Consider the following 24,698-nt stretch of genomic DNA (forward strand, 5'->3'; position numbering starts at 1 on the left):
TGTCTACCCCTACCTGGACGATTGGTTGATCAGGGCTGTCTCTTCGGAACAAGCTCAGATCCAACTAAATCACGTGTGCCACTCCCTTCACAGACCGGGCTTCTCTCGCAATTTAAAGAAGTCACAAATGATACCATCGCAGAGACTCCAGTTCATAGGAGCGATCCTGGACACTTCCCTGGGAAAAGCCTCGCCACCAGAGGTAAGGGCTCAAGATATTCTACAGATGGTTACCAAGTTTCAAAATGCCCAACGTCTCCCAGCCTTCGACTTTTTGAGGTTGCTAGGCCTCATGGCATCCTGCATTTTCCTAGTGCCAGAGGCTCGCCTGAGAATGAGATCCCTCCAGTGGGCACTGAGAACTCAGTGGTCACAATTCTCAGGGAGAATGACAGATCTTCAGGTTCCCGACAGGGTGGCTCGAGACCTTCAGTGATGGGCCTGTCAGGAGAACATTCTGAAAGGAGAACATTTTTGGCAACCCTGGCCGGAGATAACAGTAGTCACGGATGCCTCACTCACGGGGTGGGGAGCCCACGCCAACGACTTGACCATCAGCGGTCGTTGGTCTCCATCGGAGTCCAGACTACATATCAACCTGTTAGAGCTGAGAGCCATCAGACTTGCGCTGAAGGCGTTCCTGCCAGCTGTACAAGGGAAAAAAGTCCTGATAATGACGGACAACACAGTGGCCATGCATTACCTCAACAAAAGAGGAGGCGTAGGATCACTACCCCTGTGCAGAGAGGCGATGCAGCTCTGGTTTTGGGCAATCCAAGAAGGAATCTCTCTATCGGTAGTTCACCCAGCCGGAGAGAAGACCTTGACAGCGGACGCTCTGAGCAGGCAGAGCAGAGTCTCCCACGAGTGGGAACTAGTTCAGGAAGTCCTTCAAGAGATCTTCGCCCTTTGGGGAACCCCTCAGGTGGATCTGTTCGCCACCAGCATCAACAGGAAATGCGATCTGTTCTGCTCAAGGGAATTTCCCCCGAGAGGAGCTCTTGGAGACGCGTTCATAGTGGACTGGGAGTTTCCGCTTCTGTACGCGTTCCCACCGGTCCCTGTCATTCCTCAAATGATCAGGAGGTTGAAAAGATTCCGGAGAACCATGATCCTAATTGCCCCGGATTGGGCCAGGAGAACGTGGTACCCGGACCTTCTAGACTTGTCCATCTGCCCTCCAATTTGACTTCCACTCAGAGAGAACCTACTCTCTCAGAAGGGAGGTCAGGTTCTCCATCCAGACATCAAAACCCTCAACCTTCACGTTTGGCTTCTGAAAGGTTGAGGTACAAGGATTGGGATCTCCCCGATGATGTTATGGAGGTGTTGCTTTCGGCAAGGAGGCCAGCAACAAAGTCTTTATACCGCTACCGTTGGAACAGATTTTGCAGCTGGTGTAGAGAACAGAATATCGACCCTTTTTCATGTGGTACACCAATGGTTTTGTACTTCCTTCTATATTTGGCGAATTCAGGCCTTCAAGTTGGCGCCATTAAGGGCTATCTCGCAGCGCTATCCATATTTAAGCGCACTGCGGAAGAACCATCCTATTTCAAATTACCCTTGGTAATACAGTTTCTAAAGGGGTTAACCAATGTTTATTCCAAGTTCCCCTATGGGATTTAAACTTAGTACTAACTTTCCTGATGGGCACACCTTTCGAACCACTCCATTCTTGTTCGTTAAGATTCCTTACCCTTAAAACTGTTTTATTAATAGCACTTACATCTGCTAGAAGGGTGAGCGAATTACAAGCTCTTTCTTGTAAACCCCCTCACACAATATTTCACAAAGACAGTTGTCCTGCAAGTGAAGCCTAATTTCCTCCCAAAGGTGGTTTCTGAATTCCATATCACTCAGAAGATTACCCTACCATCTTTCTATCCTCCTCTTCACCCGGGGAAAGAGGAAGAGTGGTTACACAGGCTAGACCCTAGATGGGCTTTAAGTTTTTACATCAGTAGACTAGCCAGGATAAGACAGGCAGACCAGCTGTTTGTAGGTTACGCAGGTCACAAGCTGGGGTTACCAATAACTAAGCAGACCATTTCCAGATGGATCATTCTAGCCATTCTGGAATGTTATAAACTGGCAGGGAAAGAGCCCCCTCAAAACCTTAGGGCTCATTCGACCAGGGGTATTGCAGCTTCATCGGCCCTCAAAAGAGGTGTGCCGGTTAAAGACATCTGTGCGGCCGCTACATGGTCGTCTGTCCATACCTTTACAAGTTTTTACAATTTGGATTCCTCCTCCAGTCAAGAGACTAGGTTTGGAAGGGCTGTACTGCATTCTATTCATCAATAGAATACAGCGTGAAGTCAGTACTCCCTCCTCCAATAATAGAATACTGCTATGGGAGCCTATCTAAGATGAGGAATACGTCGGAGGACACAATCCCTTCGAAGAACCAGTTACTTCTTACCTTGTAACGTTCTTTCGACGGGGATGTTCCTCCGACGTATTCCTCATCGGCCCTCCCATCCATCCCCCAGTTCTACTTCCCGTGTTGTTGCAGTTTACGCTCCTTCAGGGTGATTAGGCTAGTCCAGAAAGTATTATTGTGGGCTACAAAACGGAACTGAGCAACGGACGCTGCGCGCGGCCTTTATAGGCAGGATGACGTCGATACGGCGGCTGTCGAGGGACATCAACTCGGAGGACGTTGACGCACAGCGCCCTCTAGAGAAAACATTTTCCGAGGCCAGCAGAGCTGGAAGGAGATATCTAAGATGAGGAATACGTCGGAGGAACATCCCGTCGAAAGAACGTTACAAGGTAAGAAGTAACTTGTTCATTTCTAGTATAAAAATCTAAAGTATTTTGATTTTTGGTAGCAATATAATAAATGTATACTTTTATATAAATTATAAGTGCAAGTGCTTCTTTGCTGTGCCTGTCTAACTAGATTCGGTGTACTTAACTACAGTTCACATCTTCCTCTTAAGATAAGCCTGACTGCTCTGCCACTCTACCAAGGTCCTGAATTAGTACAGACTGATACTAAGAATTCGAGATCTACAAACCATGGGATTGCTTACTAATGTCTTACTAACATTAGGACTTCAGGAAAACTCCCCTAACAATACCGGCCCCGTGCACAGGAGGAGGAACGGGTGCCACCCTGCTTGTTTAGGTGGAACATTGTAGAGTTGCTCATCCTGACCAGAAACCCCTCGCCCTGCCCCTGATGAGGGGCAGAATAGCCTTGAGAGCGAAGCCCACAGCCCTGAGCTCGAGTAGATTGATATGCAGGAATGCTTCCGCCCTGGACCATGCGCCAAGCATCGTGTAGCCCTCCGGAGTAGCCCCCTTAGCCCAAAAAAGGAGTCAGTCGTCACCACCAGGGTAAACTCCGTCAGGTGAAGGGGGCTCCCACTAACGCATTGTCCAACAACCAGTGACGATCCGGAAGGAGCCTGTCAGGCTTGGACACCCGCCTCTTGGTCCCTATTGCTGCCAGGTGGATTCGGAGGAGCCTCATCTGCTGCACTGCAAACACACAAAGCATCAAACACAGAAGGTGCTGGAACCACCATGCCGAGGTGGTTGAGTTGGCCTGAAAGTGCCCTATCGCCTTGCAAAGGGAGGGGAGCCTCTCAGGCGTGGGGAACACCCGCTGAATGGCCGTGTTCCAGCGCACTCCGAGGAAGACCAGATCCTGGGAGGGGAACAACTGACTTCCTCTTGTTGAGGGAGAACCCCAGCAGGTGAAGAATGTCCACCAGCCTTTGGCAAGAGTGCACCATCCCCTCGGGCGAGCTGGCTCTCACCAGCCAGTCATCCAGGTAAGGATAGAAGTGATTGCCCTCCAGGTGGAGGAGACCTGCTACTATGCATCATGTTGTGAAGACACGAGGGGCAGAGTTCAGGCCGAAAGGCAGCACCTTGTACTGTAAAGGGTACGACAATCGTGAACCGCACAAACTTCTGATGCGGCTGATAGAGGGGACATGAAGGTACGCATACTTGCGGTGCATGGAACACATCCAGTTCCTTGCACACACAGATTCTGCTGTGTGCAGGAGTAACCATCTTGAAGCGTTCGAGCGGTACAGACCGGTCTAGAAATGTCGGGTTTAGGACTACCCTCAGGCCAGCCTGCTTGTTCTTAGGTACTGCAAAAATCCTGGAGTAGAAACCAGAGCCCAATCTGACTGAGGAACCGGTTCCACCGCCTGCGTCTCCAAAAGAGAAAGGATCTCCCGTAAGCGAGTCGGGGACCCTATCTGACATGGAGGAGAGGATGGTAGAGGAATAGGAAGACTGAAGCCCATGGACACTATAGAAAGGATCCAAGGACTCATGAAATACCTCTTCCAGCTGTCCTGAAAGAGCCAGCTGGCCTCCTTCTGGGAAGCTGTGTTCCATGACACCACTGCTTCTTGGGAGCAGGGGGAAGTAGAAAAATCTGTGCAAAGTACTCTGCTGCTTCCTCCTGTTGCCGCTGGGCGACCTGTCGGGCCTCTGTGTACCGCAGTCCCTAAACCCCTTGAAGCCTGAAAGTGCAGGGTTTGAAGTCGGCCCTGCCCTGAGAATGAGGGGAGGACATCTGCCCTGACTTTGTCAGGATGGCTAAGAACTTGGCAGTGTGTGTCGGTCTTCTTTGTCAACTTGTAGTCGGGCGAATGAAAGTGGTACACACCCTCAAAGGGAAGATCTAGGATCGGCTCCTGCACATCAGATTAATAGTGGCATGCATCCTCGCTGTCATCGACCCCAAGGCACAGCCCACTGCTTGCTGTGTCGATGTGGGAGACCAAAGACTTCATGAGGTCCCGCGCAATGGCCGGGCATCCGTCAGACCGGCCTAGGAGGGTTGCCTCTCCAGGGAGAGGTAAGGCAGAAACTCTAAGCTCTTGACACAGCTTCTGGTTAGCCGCAGCTAAAGGGGAGTCTGTATTGGCCTGCCACAAATGCAGCCCTGAGACGGCATAGCATTGTTTGCCCACAGATTTGAGGACCTTGCATAGACCACCGAGGTGGCTCCCAAGGGGGAAGACTTAGACTATGGTTTAGAATAGAGCGAGGCCGCAGCCACCACTGAAGAGTGAGGGTGGGAGGCCAGGAAGACTGGCTCTGCATCAGTCAGCCTGAACCTGCGGTCTACCTTGTTCGTCTGGGCGTTGGCCCTGGGCTTCTCCCACACCTTTCTCGCCACCTGCATGAAATACTTCTGGAGCGGAATGCCTGAACGGCTCATGGTGCGCTTGCCCAAAACCTCTGCTAGTTCTCCTGACTCCCGGGGGGGCTTCGTCGGGCAGGCGGGCCCCCAGGAACTCTGCAAGACCCTGAAGGTGGTCATGAATGGCCTTCATGCATGCAGAGGGTTCGTTCTGGGCGTCAAATACCTTTTTTTTTTTTAAAAAAAAATAAAAATTAAGACTGGTGGGTGTCCAGACCCTGAGACACGGGTGCCAGTGGCCTGCTGTCCTCTGCCACCGGCCACAGACCCCGGACCAGACCCGAAGACGGATCCAACAGTTGCTGAGGGCTCAGGGGGAGGCGTTGGTACAGGAGTAGGCTGAGGGGTCTGGATAATAGGCAAGGCCTAGACCGGGGGAGGGCCAGGCACTGGCAGCGCCAGGGGAACAAGCGAAGGCCCGAGTCACAACCTGCAGGGTCACCTCCGTGGCAATATCTTTGAAAAACCCCGTCATCTGCGGGGAACACATGAGGAGGTGCCCAAATAAGCTGTCCTCAAGCAGTCGGGTCCCGGGGGCTTCGCCCTCTGCGGCGCTAGGCCTCAGTTCTTGATCGAAGCGCTGTGGCTGTGAAGGGTAGATGTAGCCCTGCAGCTACCACTCGACTGCACCCTAATCTGCTGCCGCTTCCCGAGGGAAGGGTACTGGAACCTTCTTGCAAGGCCCACTCAACGGGTGAGAGTATGTGCGGGTCCTGACTTGAATCCAAGATGGCCGCTGGCCTAGCAGGCTTTGCCACGTGCTCATACTTGGGGCCTTTTGCCTTGCCTGGGGTGGGAGGGGGCCTTTTGCCTTGCCTGGGGTGGGAGGGTGCGGAGGTCCTGTGCCACGTGCTGACTCGGATATGAGAGGACACGCCTTGGGTCTTGAACCTAAAACAGAAGTGTCGACTAGAGATCACTGGTAGGCAGAGAGCCCTCGGCCGGTAGTAGAATCTCCCTGACGCACGACCTCAGACAGCTCCGGTAGGCTGTGCACCCTCTGCTCCTACGCTGGTAGTCGTGATGGATCGTGCTAAGGACAGAGTCTTGGAGGTAGAGGGCGATCTTGATCACACCGTCAGCCTGGGAGCTGGTAGCCTTAACGGCCGCAGATCTGCCCACGCACGGCCTGGCAGAGCCCCTGGCTCCTCAGAACCTGAATCCAAGGAAACCTTGCCCGTGGAGACGCCTGGGAAGGAGTCTCCGTGCCAAGAAGCCATACTAAACAAAGGGCCTTCCTTGTCTTGACGTTAGGTCCTGGAGAAGATGCCCTCAAAGTGACTTAGTGTGGACGATCTCTCTCCAAAGTTACCGATTCTTCAATGCCCGCTGACCGTGAGCACTGCAATGCACGCACGCATCCCAGCAGTCGTCGGGCCCATGGTATTAGAGAGCATGGGGGGTGGGGGTGGGATCTGAGGCTGCGAACGAGATGTCGCAGGATGCACATTTCATGAATCCTCCTGCAGCTGACATGTGCCGGGGAGGCGAGGCACCGAAGGGAGGTGAAGAAATGGGAGCATGCGGAAAGTTATAAAGTCTCTGCCTAGCTGCCAGGTCCGACGCCATCTGTGTGGAAACGGGGACTGGGGGCGGCATTCCCACGTCCAAGGCGACGCACTATTCTAAATTTAAAGGGGAAGCTTAATTTTTCACTGCCAAATGTTCTTGCACCATCCCCATGTTGTGGGACGTCCAAAAAGGATGGAGGAAAAGGGACGGGATGTACAAGTTCACGGGCATATCAGCTCGCTGGAAGTAGCTACAGCAGTCTGCTCTTCGGATTCAGCTCCAGTGGTCGACTTGTCTTCAGCTTCCAGAATCAGGCACGTTATACAGGAACCCACACATCTTCTGCGAACTCCCTGCAGTTTACAGAAAGGGGCTGGTGGCTGTGTAATCGGGATTACCCGCCCCTCCAGGGGGGACTGGCATTCTCTCAGGCACACAAGAATACAAAGGGAGACACTTTGATGCCTCTGCAGGCTACACAAAGGGTTCGCGCCGAAGACCAAATTGCAACCAGAACCTCGCCAACCGCGGACGGCAGAAGGAGAACGAAAGGACAAGCACACTATAAATTACAAAGAAAAGCCACCATGGGGGTTCGGGGGGGGTGGAATGGGACTGATGACCATGTACCTGAGCTTGCACGGTGGTTAGTGAAGGCACCCACTCCCCAGCACACAATAACCAATGGTCTAAATAATGGACACACCCCGCTAGGGAATGAGACCAGGGGGATAGATTGCAAGTAAAACATGTTTTTTATAAGATAGTTGTGCACGCAGAGAACTCTGCTGCCCTGAGAGCACTCTGCCAACAAAACACGGGCAGCACATTACAAGGTAGAAAAATGTCATCAGTGACGAGAACTATAGCAAAAGATGGTGTTCTGTGTGTCACAAAATGGAGTCTCCGCTTGGTTACGTGATTTGCCTTTTGTTAGTGATCAGAGGGATAATTAGTACAGATTATGTCTCCCCCTTTTAGCATACGCGAGATCTGCCACTGAGGAAATGGTGAGGGGGAATAAAAGACCACATCTCACCAACATTACCAAACGGACTGTCTCTGTGGATCATTCTCTGCATCACAGTATTTTACGATCTAGCTGGCAGGGAGATCTCATGGCTCGCTTTAGAGGGTTGACCGCCACCTCGGCTTTGCAACACAGAGTTCATGTTCTTGATATTTGCCAAGTGAATACCGGGGCTTCCAAGCAAATGTTTGTCTTGCATTACTGCTTGGAAATGAGAATGCTCATTTCGTAAGAGCGTCCTTCCCGAATTATCTGCTTTTAGAAAGTGTGCTTGCAACCCTCCCTCCTGCTGGTAATTGTACTGCTTTGGGAGTCTATTCTAGATGGGGAATTCATGGGATGAAGGAGTTAATTAGAAGAACAGCTTACTTTTAAGCAATGTTCGCTTACAGACGTTCCTCCCACGGATTCCTCATGGCCCTCCCTGCCCCTCTTGGGGTAGTTGGTACACCTTCTGCAGTCCCTCCGCATCAGAGAGGTAGCAAAATGGGTGTTTTTGAGGTGATGTGGCCCTATGCCCACTGGCGGCAGCAAAGTTTCAGAGCACCTGGCACTTGAAAATCAATATAGATGAGGAACCTGTAGGAGGCACGTCAATTATCCAAAGGTAATTTCTTCTTCTCAGTACGGTCTTGGGGACTAGTCAGTTTCCCGTAGGGGATTGCTTGGGGTTCAATCTTCCGCCATTTGTTCCAGTGAGAGGTGCCAAAGAGTTGCAGGGTCTAGGGTAGTGAAGCAGACTGCAACCACCAACAGTGAAGAAATGCAAAATCCAATGATGCAGGCCTCTTTGCAACGCTTCACTGGATGAAGGAGAGTTCCAGCGACGATCAACTTTTTTGCAGGCTACTAGTGTCCTTCCTGTCGCAGCAGCTTTTCCAGGACGGGTTCCCTTGGAGGTGGGAGCTGGAATTCAGGGAGAAGGCAAATTGTGGCACAAGCTCGCGATCAAAGTTCCAGACTGACACAGAGCGGTGATGCTTCTGGTGAGGTGGTGTTGGGGAGATTTATCATTATAATGCTTCATAACCTCTCCTTTTTCTTTATATCCTGAATGAGTGGAGCCTTTTTCCACGCCTTCATTTTTATGGGCTCTACCGTTTGAAACGCTGCTCTACTTTTTCTATGTAGTCTATCCTCCATATCTCATTTAAGGCATCTATTTTTACTTTTGCAGCACACAACTCCTTATGGGCAGTGTTGCTGGGAACCCTTTGGATTCTCCTTTGAGATTCTTACCTTATCCTTACTTTCTACCGTTAAGGATAGAGAGATGCTTTGTATCTCCTAAAACTTCATATTCGAAGGGATTGTGTCCTCCAACTTATTCCTCATCTTAGATATATATCCTTCCAGCTCTGCTGGCCTCGGAAAAAATGTTTCTCCAGAGGGCGCTGCGCGTCGACGTCCCTCGAGTCGATGTCCTTCGACAGCCGCCGTATCGACGCTCGACGTCATCCTGCCTATAAAGGCCGCGCGCAGCGTCCGTTGCTCAGTTCCGTTTTTCCGCGCTACTCGGTGCCTCGGAATACCGTTGCTCAGTTTCTTAGTCAGATAATCCTATTTACCTCGAGTTATTCGATCCGTACTCGATGGCTTCCTCGTCGGAACCGACAACTCCTCGATCCGGCTTCAAGAAATGTCGAGATGGTGGGAAAAAGATGTCGTTGACCGATCCTCACAGAAATTGTCTGTGGTGCTTGGGAGCCGAACACCATTGTTCGGAGTGCGAGGACTGTATGTCCATGACAGCTAAGGCCCTGAAGGAGCGTAGGGGGAAGCTGGAGAAAGGTAAGACTTTTAAAGCTTCTTCTTCGTCGACGAAGTCGAGACATTCGTCTCCTCGTCACCATTCGCGCTCCAGGTCTCGGAGTGGGTCTCATCACTCCTCGAGATCGAAGCACTCGAAGAGGAGACGTCGAAGATCCCCTTCTCCGTCTTCGTCTTCCTCTGTTTCGCCAAAAAGAATCCCTTGCCCCACGAAACATAGTTCCTGGGCTGAATGGGAGGAATTCAGAAAAAATATGATGAGCGTCTTCGAGAAAGCGGCCTCGACCCCCTCGAAGACTGCCGAGAGCAATGCTCTGGTCGAAAGATCCGAAGGTCAAAAACGCCGCGAGTCGCAGTACCCGGCGAAAGAAACCTCTCGAGCGTGTCTCGAACCCTCGAGTAGGACTATGACCTCCAAACCTTCCTCGAAGGTTCCGTCGACGTCTATGTCTTCGACGCCGTTGTCGAAGGGACCTTCGACACACGGGTCTGTCGACTCGACGCCGGCCTTGACACCGGCGTCGACGCCGAGAAAAGTCACGGTGACCACACATCCAGTGACGATCCCCAGGCCCTCGACGTCGATGGCGTCGATATTGTCGAGTAGAATTCCAATTCTGTCGAGGTCCTCGAGGACTCCACCTCTGTTTTCGACGCCAATAATGACAAGTTCGGCACCCTCTGCCTTGGAAATGGGATTTACTCCCTTTATGAGTTCAGAACAATTAAGAACTATATCCTCAATTTTAGAAGAGGGTGATTTGTCTGAACAAGACACATTTGAGTTACAGGGACCTGTAACCCCAGTTAGAGAGGAATTTTCCTCTGAAGAGTGCAGATTAAAGGATCTTCATGATTCTTTACATGAGGCAAGTGGGTTAGACACTTCCCCTGAGGTGGGTTTTGCTAAGCCAGACCCGGGGGAGCATGCTGAAACCCCCTACAGAGCCTTAATGGCCAGGATTACAGAGTTCATGGGGTGGTCTACACCTTCACAATCTTTCCAGCAAGATGACCTCACGGATATTCTTGACAAAGGCCCACAAGAGGATCCTGTGGTGCCCTTTCATAAAGCTCTTCAGAGAAAGATCATGACAAACTGGGAAACCCCAGATGTAATACCAGCAGTAAATAAAAAACTGTCTGCAAAGTACAGGGTATCTTCCACAGACCCAGAGTTCTTGTCTAAACATCCATCCCCAGAAAGTCTGGTGGTACAAGCAGCATCCTCTACCGATGTCAAGACGGCTTATCCTACAGTCCCACAGGACAGGGACGATAAAAAATATGATGCTATGGCAAAGAAAGTCTTTTCAGCATGTAGCATGGCATTAAAGTCTGTTAATGCTACTTGCACCCTTGCTAGGTTCAGCCATACACTTTGGGAGTGTGCTTCTACAGCGGCTGACTGCATCCCGGAGGGAGAAGAAAGGGATGCGTTCCTGAATATTATACAGGACGGTAAAGACGCTATGTGCGAATCCCTCCTGACGGGCATTGATTCGGCTGACCGTATCAGCAGAGCAATGGCGGCAAGTACATCAACCAGGAGGTTCGCTTGGTTGAGAAAGTCGGGTTTTGCCCCAGATGTGCAAGCCAGGCTCTTGAACATGCCATTTGATGGCTCTTCTTTGTTCGGGAAAAAGGCGGATGACAGTTTAGAGAAACTGCAAACTTCAAAAGCAGCAGCAAAATCCCTAGGAGCTGCAATCAGTCAGACTCCTTTTCGTCCCACAGGAACCTCTGCGAGGGGCAAGTCCTTTCGCTTCTACTCCGCATTCGGAAGAGGTAGAGGACGACCGGCTCAAAGGGGTCAAAGAAGAACTACCCGAGGTGGACGGGGTAGATATTCTAAAGCCGCAGCAACAGCAGGTGCCTCTTTACCATCGGCATCTGCATCAGCCGCCCCAAAACCACTCTGAGGACTTCCCTCACAGGACACCTGTAGGAGGCAGGTTGACTCAACATCTGGCGGAATGGCAGGCTATCACGTCAGATGCTTGGGCATTGGAAACAGTCGCCCAAGGTTACTGCCTGCCTTTCCTACGTATACCTCAGTCATCCACCGGGGATCAGCTCTCAGAAAGCTCCAGATCCGCTCCTCTTGCAGGAAATTTTGGACCTGCTAGAGAAAGGTGCCATAGAACCGGTACCTGTAGCGGAGAGGAACAAGGGCTGGTACTCCCCTTACTTTCTCATTCCGAAGAAAGACGGAGGACTGAGACCCATCTTGGACTTGCGAGAATTGAACAAATTCCTCAGGAAAGACAAATTCAAGATGGTCACTCTTTTTCAGATCCTCCAGGCCCTTCAGTTTCAGGACTGGTTGGTATCTCTGGACCTTCAGGACGCTTATTTCCATGTGCCTAGCCATCTCAAACACAGGAAATACCTGAGTTTCGCAATTGGCAACTCTCACTATCAATTTCGAGTACTGCCATTTGGGCTGACCTCCGCCCCGAGGGTCTTCACCAAGTTAATGTCGGTAGTGGCTGCAAGTCTAAGGAGGGAAGGGATTCACGTCTACCCCTACCTGGACGATTGGCTGATCAGAGCTGTTTCTCCGGAGCAAGCTCAGATCCAGCTAAATCACGTGTGCTACTCCCTTCACAAACTGGGCTTCTCCCTCAATTTAAAGAAGTCTCAAATGATACCATCGCAGAGACTCCAGTTCATAGGAGCGATCCTGGATACTTCCCTGGGAAAAGCCTCGCCACCAGAGGTGAGGGCTCAAGATATTCTACAGATGGTTACCAAGTTCCAACATGCCCAACGTCTCCCAGCCTTCGACTTTTTGAGGTTGCTAGGCCTCATGGCATCCTGCATTTTCCTTGTGCCAGAGGCTCGCCTGAGAATGAGATCCCTCCAGTGGGCACTGAGGACTCAGTGGTCACAATTCTCAGGGAGAATGACAGATCTTCTTCAGGTTCCGGGCAGGGTGGCTCGAGACCTTCAGTGGTGGGCTTGTCAGGAGAACATTCTGAAAGGAGAACAGTTTTGGCAACCCTGGCCGGAGATAACAGTAGTCACGGATGCCTCACTCACGGGGTGGGGAGCCCACGCCAACGACTTGACCATCAGCGGTCGTTGGTCTCCATCGGAGTCCAGACTACACATCAACCTGTTAGAGCTGAGAGCCATCAGACTTGCGTTGAAGGCTTTCCTGCCAGCTGTACAAGGGAAGAACGTCCTGATAGTGACGGACAACACGGTGGCCATGCATTACCTCAACAAAAGAGGAGGCGTAGGATCACTACCCCTGTGCAGAGAGGCGATGCAGCTCTGGTTTTGGGCAATCCAAGAAGGAATCTCTCTATCGGCAGTTCACCTAGCCAGAGAGAAGAACTTGACAGCGGACGCTCTGAGCAGGCAGAACAGTCTCCCACGAGTGGGAGCTAGCTCAGGAAGTCCTTCAAGAGATCTTCGCCCTTTGGGGAACCCCTCAGGTAGATCTGTTCGCCACCAGCCTAAACAGGAAATGCGACCTGTTCTGCTCAAGGGAATTTCCTCCGAGAGGAGCTCTGGGAGACGCGTTCATAGTGGACTGGGAGTTTCCGCTTCTGTACGCGTTCCCACCGGTCCCTGTCATTCCTCAAATGATCAGGAGGTTGAGAAGATTCCGGCGAACCATGATCCTAATTGCCCCGGATTGGGCCAGGATAACGTGGTACCCGGACCTTCTAGACTTGTCCATCTGCCCTCCAATTTGACTTCCACTCAGAGAGAACCTACTCTCTCAGAAGGGAGGTCAGGTTCTCCATCCAGACATCAAAACCCTCAACCTTCACGCTTGGCTTCTGAAAGGTTGAGGTACAAGGATTGGGACCTCCCCGATGATGTTATGGAGGTGTTGCTTTCGGCAAGGAGGCCAGCAACAAAGTCTTTATACCGCTGCCGTTGGAACAGATTTTGCAGCTGGTGTAGAGAACAGAATATCGACCCTTTTTCATGTGGTACACCAATGGTTTTGTCCTTCCTTCTATATTTGGCGAATTCAGGCCTTCAAGTTGGCGCCATTAAGGGCTATCTCGCAGCGCTATCCATATTTAAGCGCACTGCGGAAGAACCATCCTATTTCAAATTACCCTTGGTAATACAGTTTCTAAAGGGGTTAACCAATGTTTATCCCCCAAGACCATTCCAAGTTCCCCTATGGGATTTAAACTTAGTACTAACTTTCCTGATGGGTACACCTTTCGAACCTCTCCATTCTTTTTCGTTAAGATTCCTTACCCTTAAGACTGTTTTATTAATAGCACTTACATCTGCTAGAAGGGTGAGCGAATTACAAGCTCTTTCTTGTAAACCCCCTCATACAATCTTTCACAAAGACAAAGTTGTCCTGCAAGTGAAGCCTAATTTCCTCCCAAAGGTAGTTTCTGAATTCCATATCTCTCAGAAGATTACCCTACCATCTTTCTATCCTCCTTCTCACCCAGGGAAAGAGGAAGAGAGGTTACACAGACTAGACCCTAGGAGGGTTTTAAGTTTTTACATTAGTAGACTAGCCAGGATAAGACAGGCAGACCAGCTGTTTGTAGGTTACGCAGGTCACAAGCTGGGGTTACCAATAACTAAGCAGACCATTTCCAGATGGATCATTCTAGCCATTCTGGAATGTTATAAACTGGCAGGAAAAGAGCCCCCTCAAAACCTTAGGGCTCATTCGACCAGAGGTATTGCAGCTTCATCGGCCCTCAAAAGAGGCGTGCCGATTAAAGACATATGTGTGGCCGCTACATGGTCGTCTGTCCATACCTTTACACTTTTTTACAATCTGGATTCCTCCTCTAGTCAAGAGACTAGGTTTGGAAGGGCTGTACTGCATTCTATTCATCAATAGAAGACAGCGTGAAGTCAGTACTCCCTCCTCCGAATATAGAATACTGCTATGGGAGCCTATCTAAGATGAGGAATACGTCGGAGGACACAATCCCTTCGAAGAACAAGTTACTTCTTACCTTGTAACGTTCTTTCGACGGGATGTTCCTCCGACGTATTCCTCATCGACCCTCCCATCCATCCCCGCAGTTCTACTTCTCTTGTTGTTGCAGCTTACGCTCCTTCAGGGTGATTAGTCTAGTCCAGACAGTCATACTGTGGGCTACAAAACGGAACTGAGCAACGGACGCTGCGCGCGGCCTTTATAGGCAGGATGACGTCGAGCGTCGATATGGCGGCTGTCGAAGGACATCGACTCGAGGGACGTCGACGCGCAGCGCCCTCTGGAGAAAATTTTTTTCCGAGGCCAGCAGAGCTGGAAGGATATATATCTAAGATGAGGACTACGTCGGAGGAACATCCCGTCGAAAGAACGTTACAAGCTAAGAAGTAACTTGTTCTTCTGAGACATTGGCACACACCACAGTATGTGGAGTGCCAAGGGGATACCTAGTATCCCCCTTGTTTGGTAGTAATTAGTGCAGTCCAACTGGTGTGGGACTACACAACTTATCTCTCGGTATTAGTTAATCCACCTTTTAATATAGGCCTGTACTACACAAGTTGGTAGTGTGACTGAGCAGCCAACCTTACCTTAAGAGGACTAATGTGAGCTGTAGAATGAAATCGGTAAATACAAATATCCAGTTAAACACTTAGTTATATATTTATACACAGAGCTAGTTAAAGCATTGTTTAAAAAGCAGTAATTAGCTGTAACATTAATCCCAAGGTAGGATTCAATTCAAACGGTGAACAATACAGCAGTTGAGTATTTCATGTTACACATTCTCCAGCACCCTTCATTTGAGGTGAGTATCGCATGTATATAGTATCACCTTTGCAGTATTGAGTTATTTAAGGAAGGAAAGGTTTGGATTAGATCAGAACAGACTGATGGTTTGTACGAACAGTTACATTCTCCCGAAGGGATGCAGACAGTCCCAGCATTAAAGTGTTTTACATTTAAAACCTGTCAGGGACCCAGGACAGCCAAAGTCAAAGATCTGATTCTCTTATAAGAAATATTTTCTAAAATAGTGTTCAAAGGAGAAATCACAGCAACGCAAGAGGAGTCCCCTTTGGAAAGCACAAGCTGTAAGGCCAATGCAGGTAAGTTGAGGTCATCTTAGTGTAGGGTTTAATTGCATTGCCAAAGATAGGAAGTACCCCAAATGGCAAAAGGATAATGTACCACAAACCCCACAGTAACTTTTTGAAATGAAGTTGTTCCAGCTGGATGCCTTCACGATGCAATGCAGAAAACCCTTGTTGCAGGTCCTTGGTCGTGGTGACAAAAGGGCGGATGTCTGGCAGGCTCCTGCGGCAGCACTCGAGAGAGGGACTCTACAGCAATAGATTTCTGTCGATTCAGTGGCTCTGTGGTTTTGGTGCCTTTTTCTCAGCGCCAAAGAACGAAAAGCTGTGGTTAGGATTTCCTGGATTCCTGGACTCTGGTGAGGGGGACTCAACGCGGATTTCGTGCTTCTGTAGGGTCATCTGAATGCCCACGAAGATCTTGCCAGATTCGGAGTTCAGAAGACCATGCACTCACAGGTGGTTGAGGTACCCCGGGTATTGGGCTTCTGCTGCCTTGAAGTCGCAGCAAGTCGGGATGCGCCAAAATAGTTTTCTCTAGGCTAGTTGGACCCACCAGCTTAAGGGAGGAAGTTGTCCTTTACGTGTCTCCCCTGTCTATTTGAAAACATGGTCAGCACAGGTGCAGGGCTTCACCGGGCACTTCGCTGTCCAGGAGGGTGGTGCTGGTGTCTTCTGCTTTGGATGTTGTCCTCCAGTGGTCAACTCTGCTCTTAGTCCCAAAAAGCTTTCTATGCAAGTTCCCATTCATTCACAGCCCTAGTCTGTCAATCACACAGCAGGGTGGCTGTCCTGCAGGACTGCCATCCGGCCAATTGGAACTAGTTTCACTCAGGCCTTCTCAGTCACTCTGGAGCCTCTGGCGGGAATCCAGAGGATTTCTGCCAAAGACAAAAACTTCAACTGAGGTCCTTTGCGCCTAAAATGGCACAAGACTAACTAGGAAACAAGAAATGGCAAAAGAAAAACCACCATTCTAGCCGAATGGTGGCCCTCCTGTGAATTCGAGGCTTGACCGCCTGCGAGTAATGACTGAAAGTCATAAAAGTAGTTGCACAGCCACCAGCCATTCAAGTTAATTTGTAATTGTAACAAATGTTCTGATGTTTGTTAATCTGCTTACAATCACATGCTGTGCAAAGTCCGACATCCAGTGGTCACTGCAGAGTATTGCATTTTGTTTTTCGTAGTCGAAAAGGGGACGTCGACAAGGCGTGTCTGTAACACTATCCCTATAGTGACGTGCGGTGTATCCCTCACGTGTCGAGGTCCCTCCGATTGTTTTTTTCCGCCCCGATATTAGTCGCCTTTACGCAGAGCTCCTCGAGAGACATTGCAAATTCATTTACTCGACCTTTGGTCGTTACTTATTAATATCTATTACATAGATCCCTCCCTCGACGTAGCTGTTTCTCCGCCGAGTAAGAACTTTGACGGCGGGGACGAGACGGAGGAGATCCTTCGGCGCTGCCGAACACGTGGCCTGGCCTTGCCGGCCAAAAGACAGTAGGGAGAGTGGGGTTGTGGGACATTTCTTGTTTCTCTGTGAGAATGCCTTTCCTTTTCCCCCTCGGAGTTGTTATCACAGTGAAATATTTCCTCAGCTATGGAGAGGGCACCCTTTAGGTTTTGCCCGCGTTGCAAGGCCAAGTTCGCCTGGAAAGACCAGCATAAACGGTGTAACTGTTGCTTGCCCCTTATCCACAAGGAAGACGGCTGCGCGGCTTGTCAGCTTCTTAAGCCTAAGACTTTAAAGGACCGCAGCGTCAAAAGGTGGGCAGCCTATGCCATGTCGAGGTCCGATTCCTCACCCGCCGCCGCCGAAAGTGACGAGGAATGTGATAACCCGACATCCGTTTCGGAAGTCGTAGACCTCTCTAAGGAGCGCTCGCGCTCCTAGTCTGTCCCCGGCCCCGACAAGCTCGGCTCACGCCCTGCTTATGGGGATGAACACCCCGGCGACACTGACGCGCACAAGAAAAACTCCCATAAACACATAACCCACGGCTCTTCGTCGAAGACGAAGAGACCATCAGCGCCAACAGACAGGGCTTCCACCGGCATCCTCTTCAGGCCGTAAGAGTCTTAAGCCCCCCTCGCAGACGCGACCAGCGACTGGGCTTCCCCCAGATAAGGGCGCTACCCCCAAACCGCCAGACGAAGCGCTCCGTCAGAGATCGCCCGTCGCCGTAGAACACACGCCGCCCGTAACGTCAATACCAGAGCCGTCCACAGACAGACTAGTCGTCGAGAGCCTGGCGAGGATTGTTTCCGCCGATAGCCAGAGGCGGACGTTGAAAGATATGTCGAATACCGATCAGAAGGCTAGAAAAAGGCCGGAAGGCAGGAACTGCCCCCTTCATCTAAAGGGACTCCTAGCCTGCCAGAAGGTTTTTCAGACAGAGACCTTTCTTCAACGTAATGGGAGAGGTCAAAGCATTTTCAGGCCCAAAACCCCATTGTTTTCCTCCCCAGACCGCTCAGGGGTACCTCATGAGACCCTGGAGAGACTCCAGTTCTGTTTGGAGAAGATGGAGAGGTTTATGGAGACTCAAAACCTACCACCACCCAAAAGGGCAAGAGAGGGACCTCAGGTGGACCCCAGGGCTAAATTCCCTAGGCTGTATAATCCCTCCCACGTGGATGTAGATTTATGACCTTACTGAAGAGGACCCCCACTTTCAGGAGGAGGACGAATTTTTAGGCAACAAAGAGGAACAAAACCTAGAGGAGGAGGGTTTTGAAGATAATCCAGATATAGGTTGGGGGGGGGGGGGGGCTTCGGAGAAGACCCAGAGGAAGGTGCTTCATAGCCCTGGCAGTCCCCATCAGGGTTTTCGGACCCTGATGCACTAAACCTGTCCCCTCCCGAGGACTCGCCTAATAGGAACACGTCACCTATAGACGATCAACCTACATTTAATGCACTACTACGCAAGGCAGCAGCACATTTCGAAATAGACACTGGGGAGATTTCTCCTGACATTGACTTTGTGGAGAAGGTAATCGAGGCGAAACCCCCCTGTCAGCCAAACCATTCCCCTCCTCGCCTCAGTAAGGAGACAAATTATCCCTTCACTATCTACACCCGCGTTGGTCAGAGGGGTCAACCCGAGGATAGAAAAACTATTCAGTCCCTCTCCTTCAGACCCGTTGTACGTCAGGGGCCACTCTGTACCAGACTCCCTAGTGGTGACAAATACAAGGAAAAGAGCAGGGGTCCCGCTGTCTACCAGCGAAGCACCACCAGATAAAGAGGGTAAAAAATTGTATGCCCTAGGGAAAGAGGATCACAGCCTCCGCTGCTTTTTCCGCAAGGATTGCAAACAACAACTCCTTGCTAGCAAGTTACGCAGATGCACAATGGAGCAAGCTACGTAAGGACGCCGAGGAGGTACCAGAACCCCTACGTACACGGCTTCTGGTCACAATTACTGAAGGGACCCTAGTCAACCAAAGCATTGTGAAAAACACTCACGGCTGGCCGTTCACTAGTCCAAGGAATACTCCTCAAACGCCATGTCTGGCTGTGTAATTCGGGGTTTGAACCTGAAACACAAGCATCTCTAATCAACAAGCCTATAGAAGATGCCAACCTCTTTGGAAAGGCGGTTGATGAGGCACTAAGAACGGCAAAGAAAGAGTTTGACACCATCAAAACCCTAGACCAGATTTCTAGGCCACCTAACAAATGTGGCTATGGCAATAGGCGCTTTTTTCGAGGCCAACGCCAGCAGCAAAATCAGCAGCAGCAATACTCTGCAAACAACTGGTCCTCTAACCAAGGCACCAGTGGGCAATACAACCAGAGAGGACAACGCTGTGGCAAAGGGAGAAGTCAGGGTTCCACCCCTAGAGGTTCCCAAGCCACCAACACCAAATGACTCGAAGATTCGGGTCCCCTCCCATGCATCGCTGGTCGGGGGCCGGTTAACATCCTTTCTTCCAGCATGGGAGGGAATAACATAAGACCGCTGGGTACTATCAACCATAGCCCGCGGCTACTGTATAGAATTCAACAGTTCCCCAACATACAGACCCCCAAGGGGACGACGCATGACACCAGAACACCTTGCCATCCTTCTGCAAGAAGTGGACCAGCTACTGGAAAAAGGAGCTATAGAGGTCGTGCCTCCATCTCGGGCAACGGAAGGTATTTATTCAGTGTACTTCCTTGTACCCAAAAAAGACTTAACCATGCGCCCTGTATTAGATCTGCGCCCAGAGAACAAATTTGTCAAACCTCAAAAGTTTCGTATGGTGACCTTACAGGAAGTGATCCCCCTGCTATCACAAGGAGATTACATGACAACACTGGACATGAAAGATGCATACTTTCATATTTTAATGTTGCCAGCGCACAGAAAATACCTCAGGTTCATGATAGAGGGCAAACACTACCAGTTCAGAGTGCTACCCTTCGGGATCGCATCAGCACCAAGGGTATTCACAAAAGTACTGGCAGCGGCCCACCTGTGCAGGTTGTCCATCCCAGTATACCCTTACCTCGACGATTGGCTCATAACAGGGGATTCTTACGAAACATGCTTCTCAAATACCCAAAAGACTGTACACCTTTTGTTCCAACTGGGCTTCTCCGTCAACGAGAAGAAGTCCAGCCTAGACCCCAGCCAAGTCAAACAATTCCTAGGGGCTCTAATTCGAACAAAGGACGGCCTTGTCTTCCCCTCCAACGAGAGGATCCAAAACATGCTGTTTCAGATCCCTCAATATGTGGCAGGTCGAGAGGTGACGGTACGCAAAGCAATGCGCTTGCTAGGAATGATGGCGTCATGTATTTATCTGGTACCCCACGTGCGCCTGCGCCCAATGCAAGAGTGGCTCAACAGCCAGTGGTGTCAGGCCAGCGGACAATGGGACGATCTAGTGGTGGTCTCGCAGGCCTTGGTTCTCTGGCTACGGTGGTGGTCGAAGGAAAACCTGGTAATAGGAAAACCATTCTCCACCCCCGCAATGGAAGCCACTCTAACCACAGACGCATCCCTCACAGGATGGGGGGGGCTCACCTATCCCATCAGACTGCTCATAGAGTTTGGACTCCGAGCGTAGCATTCAAGCACATAAACTTAATGGAGCTACTGTCTGTGTTCAAGGCACTAAAAGCCTTCCAGGCACACCTACAAGCGAAGACAGTGATGGTCCTCACGGACAGCACCACAGCCATGTACTACCTCAACAAACAAGGGGGCACTCACTCTCCAGGACTGTCCAAGCTGTCCCAGAACATCTGGAAGTGGGCTCTCAGACGCATGTTCCTACTGTCACATGTACCAGGGGAACTCAATCTGCTAGCAGACGAACTCGGCAGAGACTTCCCTCTGCCCTCAGAGTACGAATGGCGTTTACACGAAAACATCGTCTTCGACGTCTTTACACAATGGGAATTCCCAGAAATAGACCTGTTTGCAACTCTGGAGAACTCACAATGCCAAGATTACGCCTCCAGGTACCCCCAGAACCAATCCAAGGGGAACGGTCTATCAATTCCATGGTCATGGAAATGTGTTTACGCTCCCCCCCCCCCCCCCCCCCCCCCCGACTCCCCTTCTCAACAAGATTGGGCACAAGATGCACCAGGAACAAGTTACCATGATACTAGTGGCCCCTATGTGGGCCCGGCAGCCATGGTTCGCTCACCTGATGGAGATGTCTCGCTCTCCTCCAGTGAAACTTCCCTGCCCGTACAACATGCTGTCACAGGACAAGGGCAGGACACTGCATCCATGCCCTCAGACCACGAATTTAGCAGCCTGGCTCCTGAGATCATATAATTTGGACATTTACAACTCCCGCAGAGATGCATGGACATCCTCAGGGAGGCTAGAAAACCTAACACTCGTCACTGTTATTCTAGCAAATGGAAGAGATTTGTCATCTGGTGTAGAGGAAGAAACATCAACCCTGTTTACTGCTCTCCCACACAAATTGTTCTGTACCTGACCCATTTACTGGACTCAGGTCTAGTATTCAATTCTATTAAAGTCCCCCTAGCGGCACTTTCTGCATACACCACTTCCCAACTTAGTGTCATGGTGGAAAGTCCCAGTTATTAAAGCCTTTATGGGGGGGGGTAAAGAGAATACACCCTCCGATAGCAAACCCAGCTCCCGGCTGGGCCCTAAATGTGGTACTTACCAGGCTCATGGGCTCACCCTTTGAACCCATGCTCAAGCCAACTCTTAAAGAACTCACTCTTAAGACTGCCTTCCTAATAGCTATCACCTCCATTAGGAGAGTAAGTCAACTACAGGCTCTTTCTGTTCTAGACCCCTTTGTAACGGTTCACGAAGATAAGGTGGTTCTACGCACACACCCGAGGTTTGCACCGAAATTCATCTCGAAATTCCATGTCAAACAGTCACTAGAACTACCAACATTCTTTTAAAACCCTTCATATTTGGGAGAAAAAAGCCTGCATACACTTGATGTGCGCAGAGCTGTCATCTTTTATATGGAAAGAACTAGACCACTGAGAGACTAATCAGTTCTTTGTCTCGGTGGCAGCAGGAAGAGAAGTAGATGCAGTCTCAAAGTCCACTTTATCTAGATGGATTGTTCAATGCATAACTGTTTCTCTCTTGCTAAGAGAGAACTACCCTTCAAGCCAAGAGCACACTCTACTCGAGGCACTGGGGCATCCATAGCATTCATTGCAAATGTTCCCCTTGAGTCCATTTGCAAAGCGGCAACCTGGAGTTCTGTACACACCTTTACAAAACACTACTGTCTAGATGCCCACTCTAGATCTGATTCCCAGGTGGGACAAGCAGTATTAAGACATCTGTTCTCTACTGTTCCTTTTCACAACCCACCTCCAACTCCGGGTACTGCTCGCTAGTCTATGCACAGCATGTGATTCTAAGCAGATTAACAAACATCAGAAGACTATGCATTACTTACAACCATCAGAAATGCTTTTACGGTATCTGCTTAGATTCACATGCGCCCACCCTTCGTCCCCGCTCGGATGGAAGGAACATAGACATCTTTTTATATCTCTTTTCTGTACTCACCTCTAGAAGGCTCCCTCAGGGCAGTAAAAATACAGAGGGACCTCGACGCGTGCGGGATTGTGGGTACACCGCACGTCACTATAGGGATAGTGTTAGAGACACGCCTTGTCGACGTCCCCTTTTCGACTACGAAAAACAAAATGCAATACTCCGCAGTGACCACTGGATGTCGGACTATACACAGCATGTGAATCTAAGCAGATACAACCATCAGAAATGCTTTTACGATAAGTAATGCATTGTCTTACTGGGTAAGAAATCGCACACATTGTATACCCCCAGCATTTCACATAAGTTGGGGTGTGCTGGCTTACTATATAGAATGTAAAGGGGATGGAAATCACACCTTACTTCTAGGGAACAGTAGTTACCAAGAAATAAGAGAATTAAAAAGGAAGCCACTGCATTCAAAATGCTGTGCTCCCATAGTACATTAGTCAGTGCAAAGTTATAGGAACCTAACTCCAAGCATACACTATGGAGAGACATAAAAAGGTCAACCATAAAAAGAGTAAAAGATGGTAAAGGATGAAATTTTTTTACCAGGTAAAATAATGACCAAGTCCAAGCAAAAAAGTTCTGGTGTTGACACGGGTAAGATTTATCTTCATGATCTTCCTCACCTAACGAGAGGAAACTTAAAAATAAATTACTGCTCCTGTAAACATTCTACAACATTTTGTCGCGAAGTTATTTATTGAAGGAATACCCCTGACCAATTTGTACCATCGAAACCAAGATTGCAGGAGTTAACACTTGGGTGTGTTGCCTAATCTGAGCAAGTCTGATGTATTGTGGTGTAAATGTACCCTGTTACAGTATTCCCTCAAAGTATTGCATTTTTCCTAGAAATCGCCTGCCAATGAATCGTACAAGATGACTCCGCAAAGCAGTAAACCTAAGCCACCTAAGATCTGCGATGAAGATTATGGGATGGATCTAAACAGTGGTGACTCCACGGATGACGAGAGCGAGCCACGTAAGCCTATTCCAAGCTGGGCATCTGGTGAGTACATCATGGACCATGTTTTGCATGATGATTAAAAAAATATGGTTTGCTGAGAGAGGACCCTTTGGCTTAGTTAAACTTTCAGCCTTATTGTACATGAGTTTGATTTGTATATACAGTTTCCTGTTTGATGAGTGTAATTAAATTATTTTACTTTGGTGGGTGTTTTTTCAGTGTTTTAAAAAATGTCCAGAATGTTTGTTTCCCCGTGTGCCCCTTCAACAAATTGCAGATGCTGTTTGTTTTTTACAGTGTAAACACACAAATTTGTTCATTTTCATTGCGTGCATAAGTAGGATAGAAGAATTCACCCTATTGCAAATCTCGCTCAAAGATTTTCATCAATCAATGACTGATTTAAAAAAAAATGTATTTTCTCCAGCATGGGGTCTGGCATGGATTCACATGCTCATGAATATTCCCCGTCGTCAGGCTGGGAATCCTCGGTAAAGAAAAAACCAGTATCAGTTTCGTTTCTGATCTGTCTTTCGTAGTAATAACCAATCACTGGTCTCTGCGTCATACTGACCACAGCCAATGACTGCCCTCTACCTAAGCACTGCCTCTGGCAGCCATCTTCAGATTTTTACCGCACGTTCATGTGTTGGGATCCTCGTGCTATTGCTCTCGAGCGTTAGTGCTATTTTTTTCACGTTTTTTCTCAAAAACTTCGTTTTTTCGGTCAAAAGAGCCTCAAGCTCCACCGACACTCCATCCGATCAACGGGGACCCGTTTCGGATTCGTCTGCGCCCCTCAAGGGTGAAGATTTCGTCGAGCTACGCTTTTGGAGGACTCCAGAAGTTTCTCAGGCCCGGCATGGCCCAGGAGAAGGGAAGCTCGATGCCCGGAAAGCTGTTCAGGGTCTGCCCTGGATGCCAGCTGCAGAACGTCTTCAAGGAGGACGAACACTCTTTTTGTCTTTACTGCCTACATGAGGACAAGACGCACGTGGAGAAGAACTGTGCGTTTTGCGGCAACATGTCGGAGCGGACCATGAAGGACCGCCATCAACGTCTCGCCAACTGGCTAGAAGGGAAGAGCCCGTCCGGCGAGAAGAAGAGGAAGAAATCCGAGCGGTCTTCTAAGACCTTTGAGGACGCCCCGGCGACGGGGGTCCA

General features: G+C 49.7%; 1 protein-coding gene across 4 annotated transcripts in view; it reads left to right on the forward strand.

Moving 5' to 3' along the window:
* Window positions 1-24,698, forward strand: part of INCENP (inner centromere protein) — a 675,150-nt gene that overhangs the window by 601,892 nt on the left and 48,560 nt on the right. For all 4 annotated transcript variants that reach the window (XM_069623903.1, XM_069623901.1, XM_069623902.1 and 1 more), the window contains one exon: window positions 23,420-23,576. In XM_069623903.1, the coding sequence (XP_069480004.1) occupies window positions 23,420-23,576 (157 nt within the window). The remainder of the gene's footprint in view (window positions 1-23,419; window positions 23,577-24,698) is intronic.

The sequence above is a fragment of the Ambystoma mexicanum genome, chromosome 11, assembly GCF_040938575.1.
Source record: "Ambystoma mexicanum isolate Mex_15411 chromosome 11, UKY_AmexF1_1, whole genome shotgun sequence".
NCBI lineage: Eukaryota > Metazoa > Chordata > Amphibia > Caudata > Ambystomatidae > Ambystoma > Ambystoma mexicanum.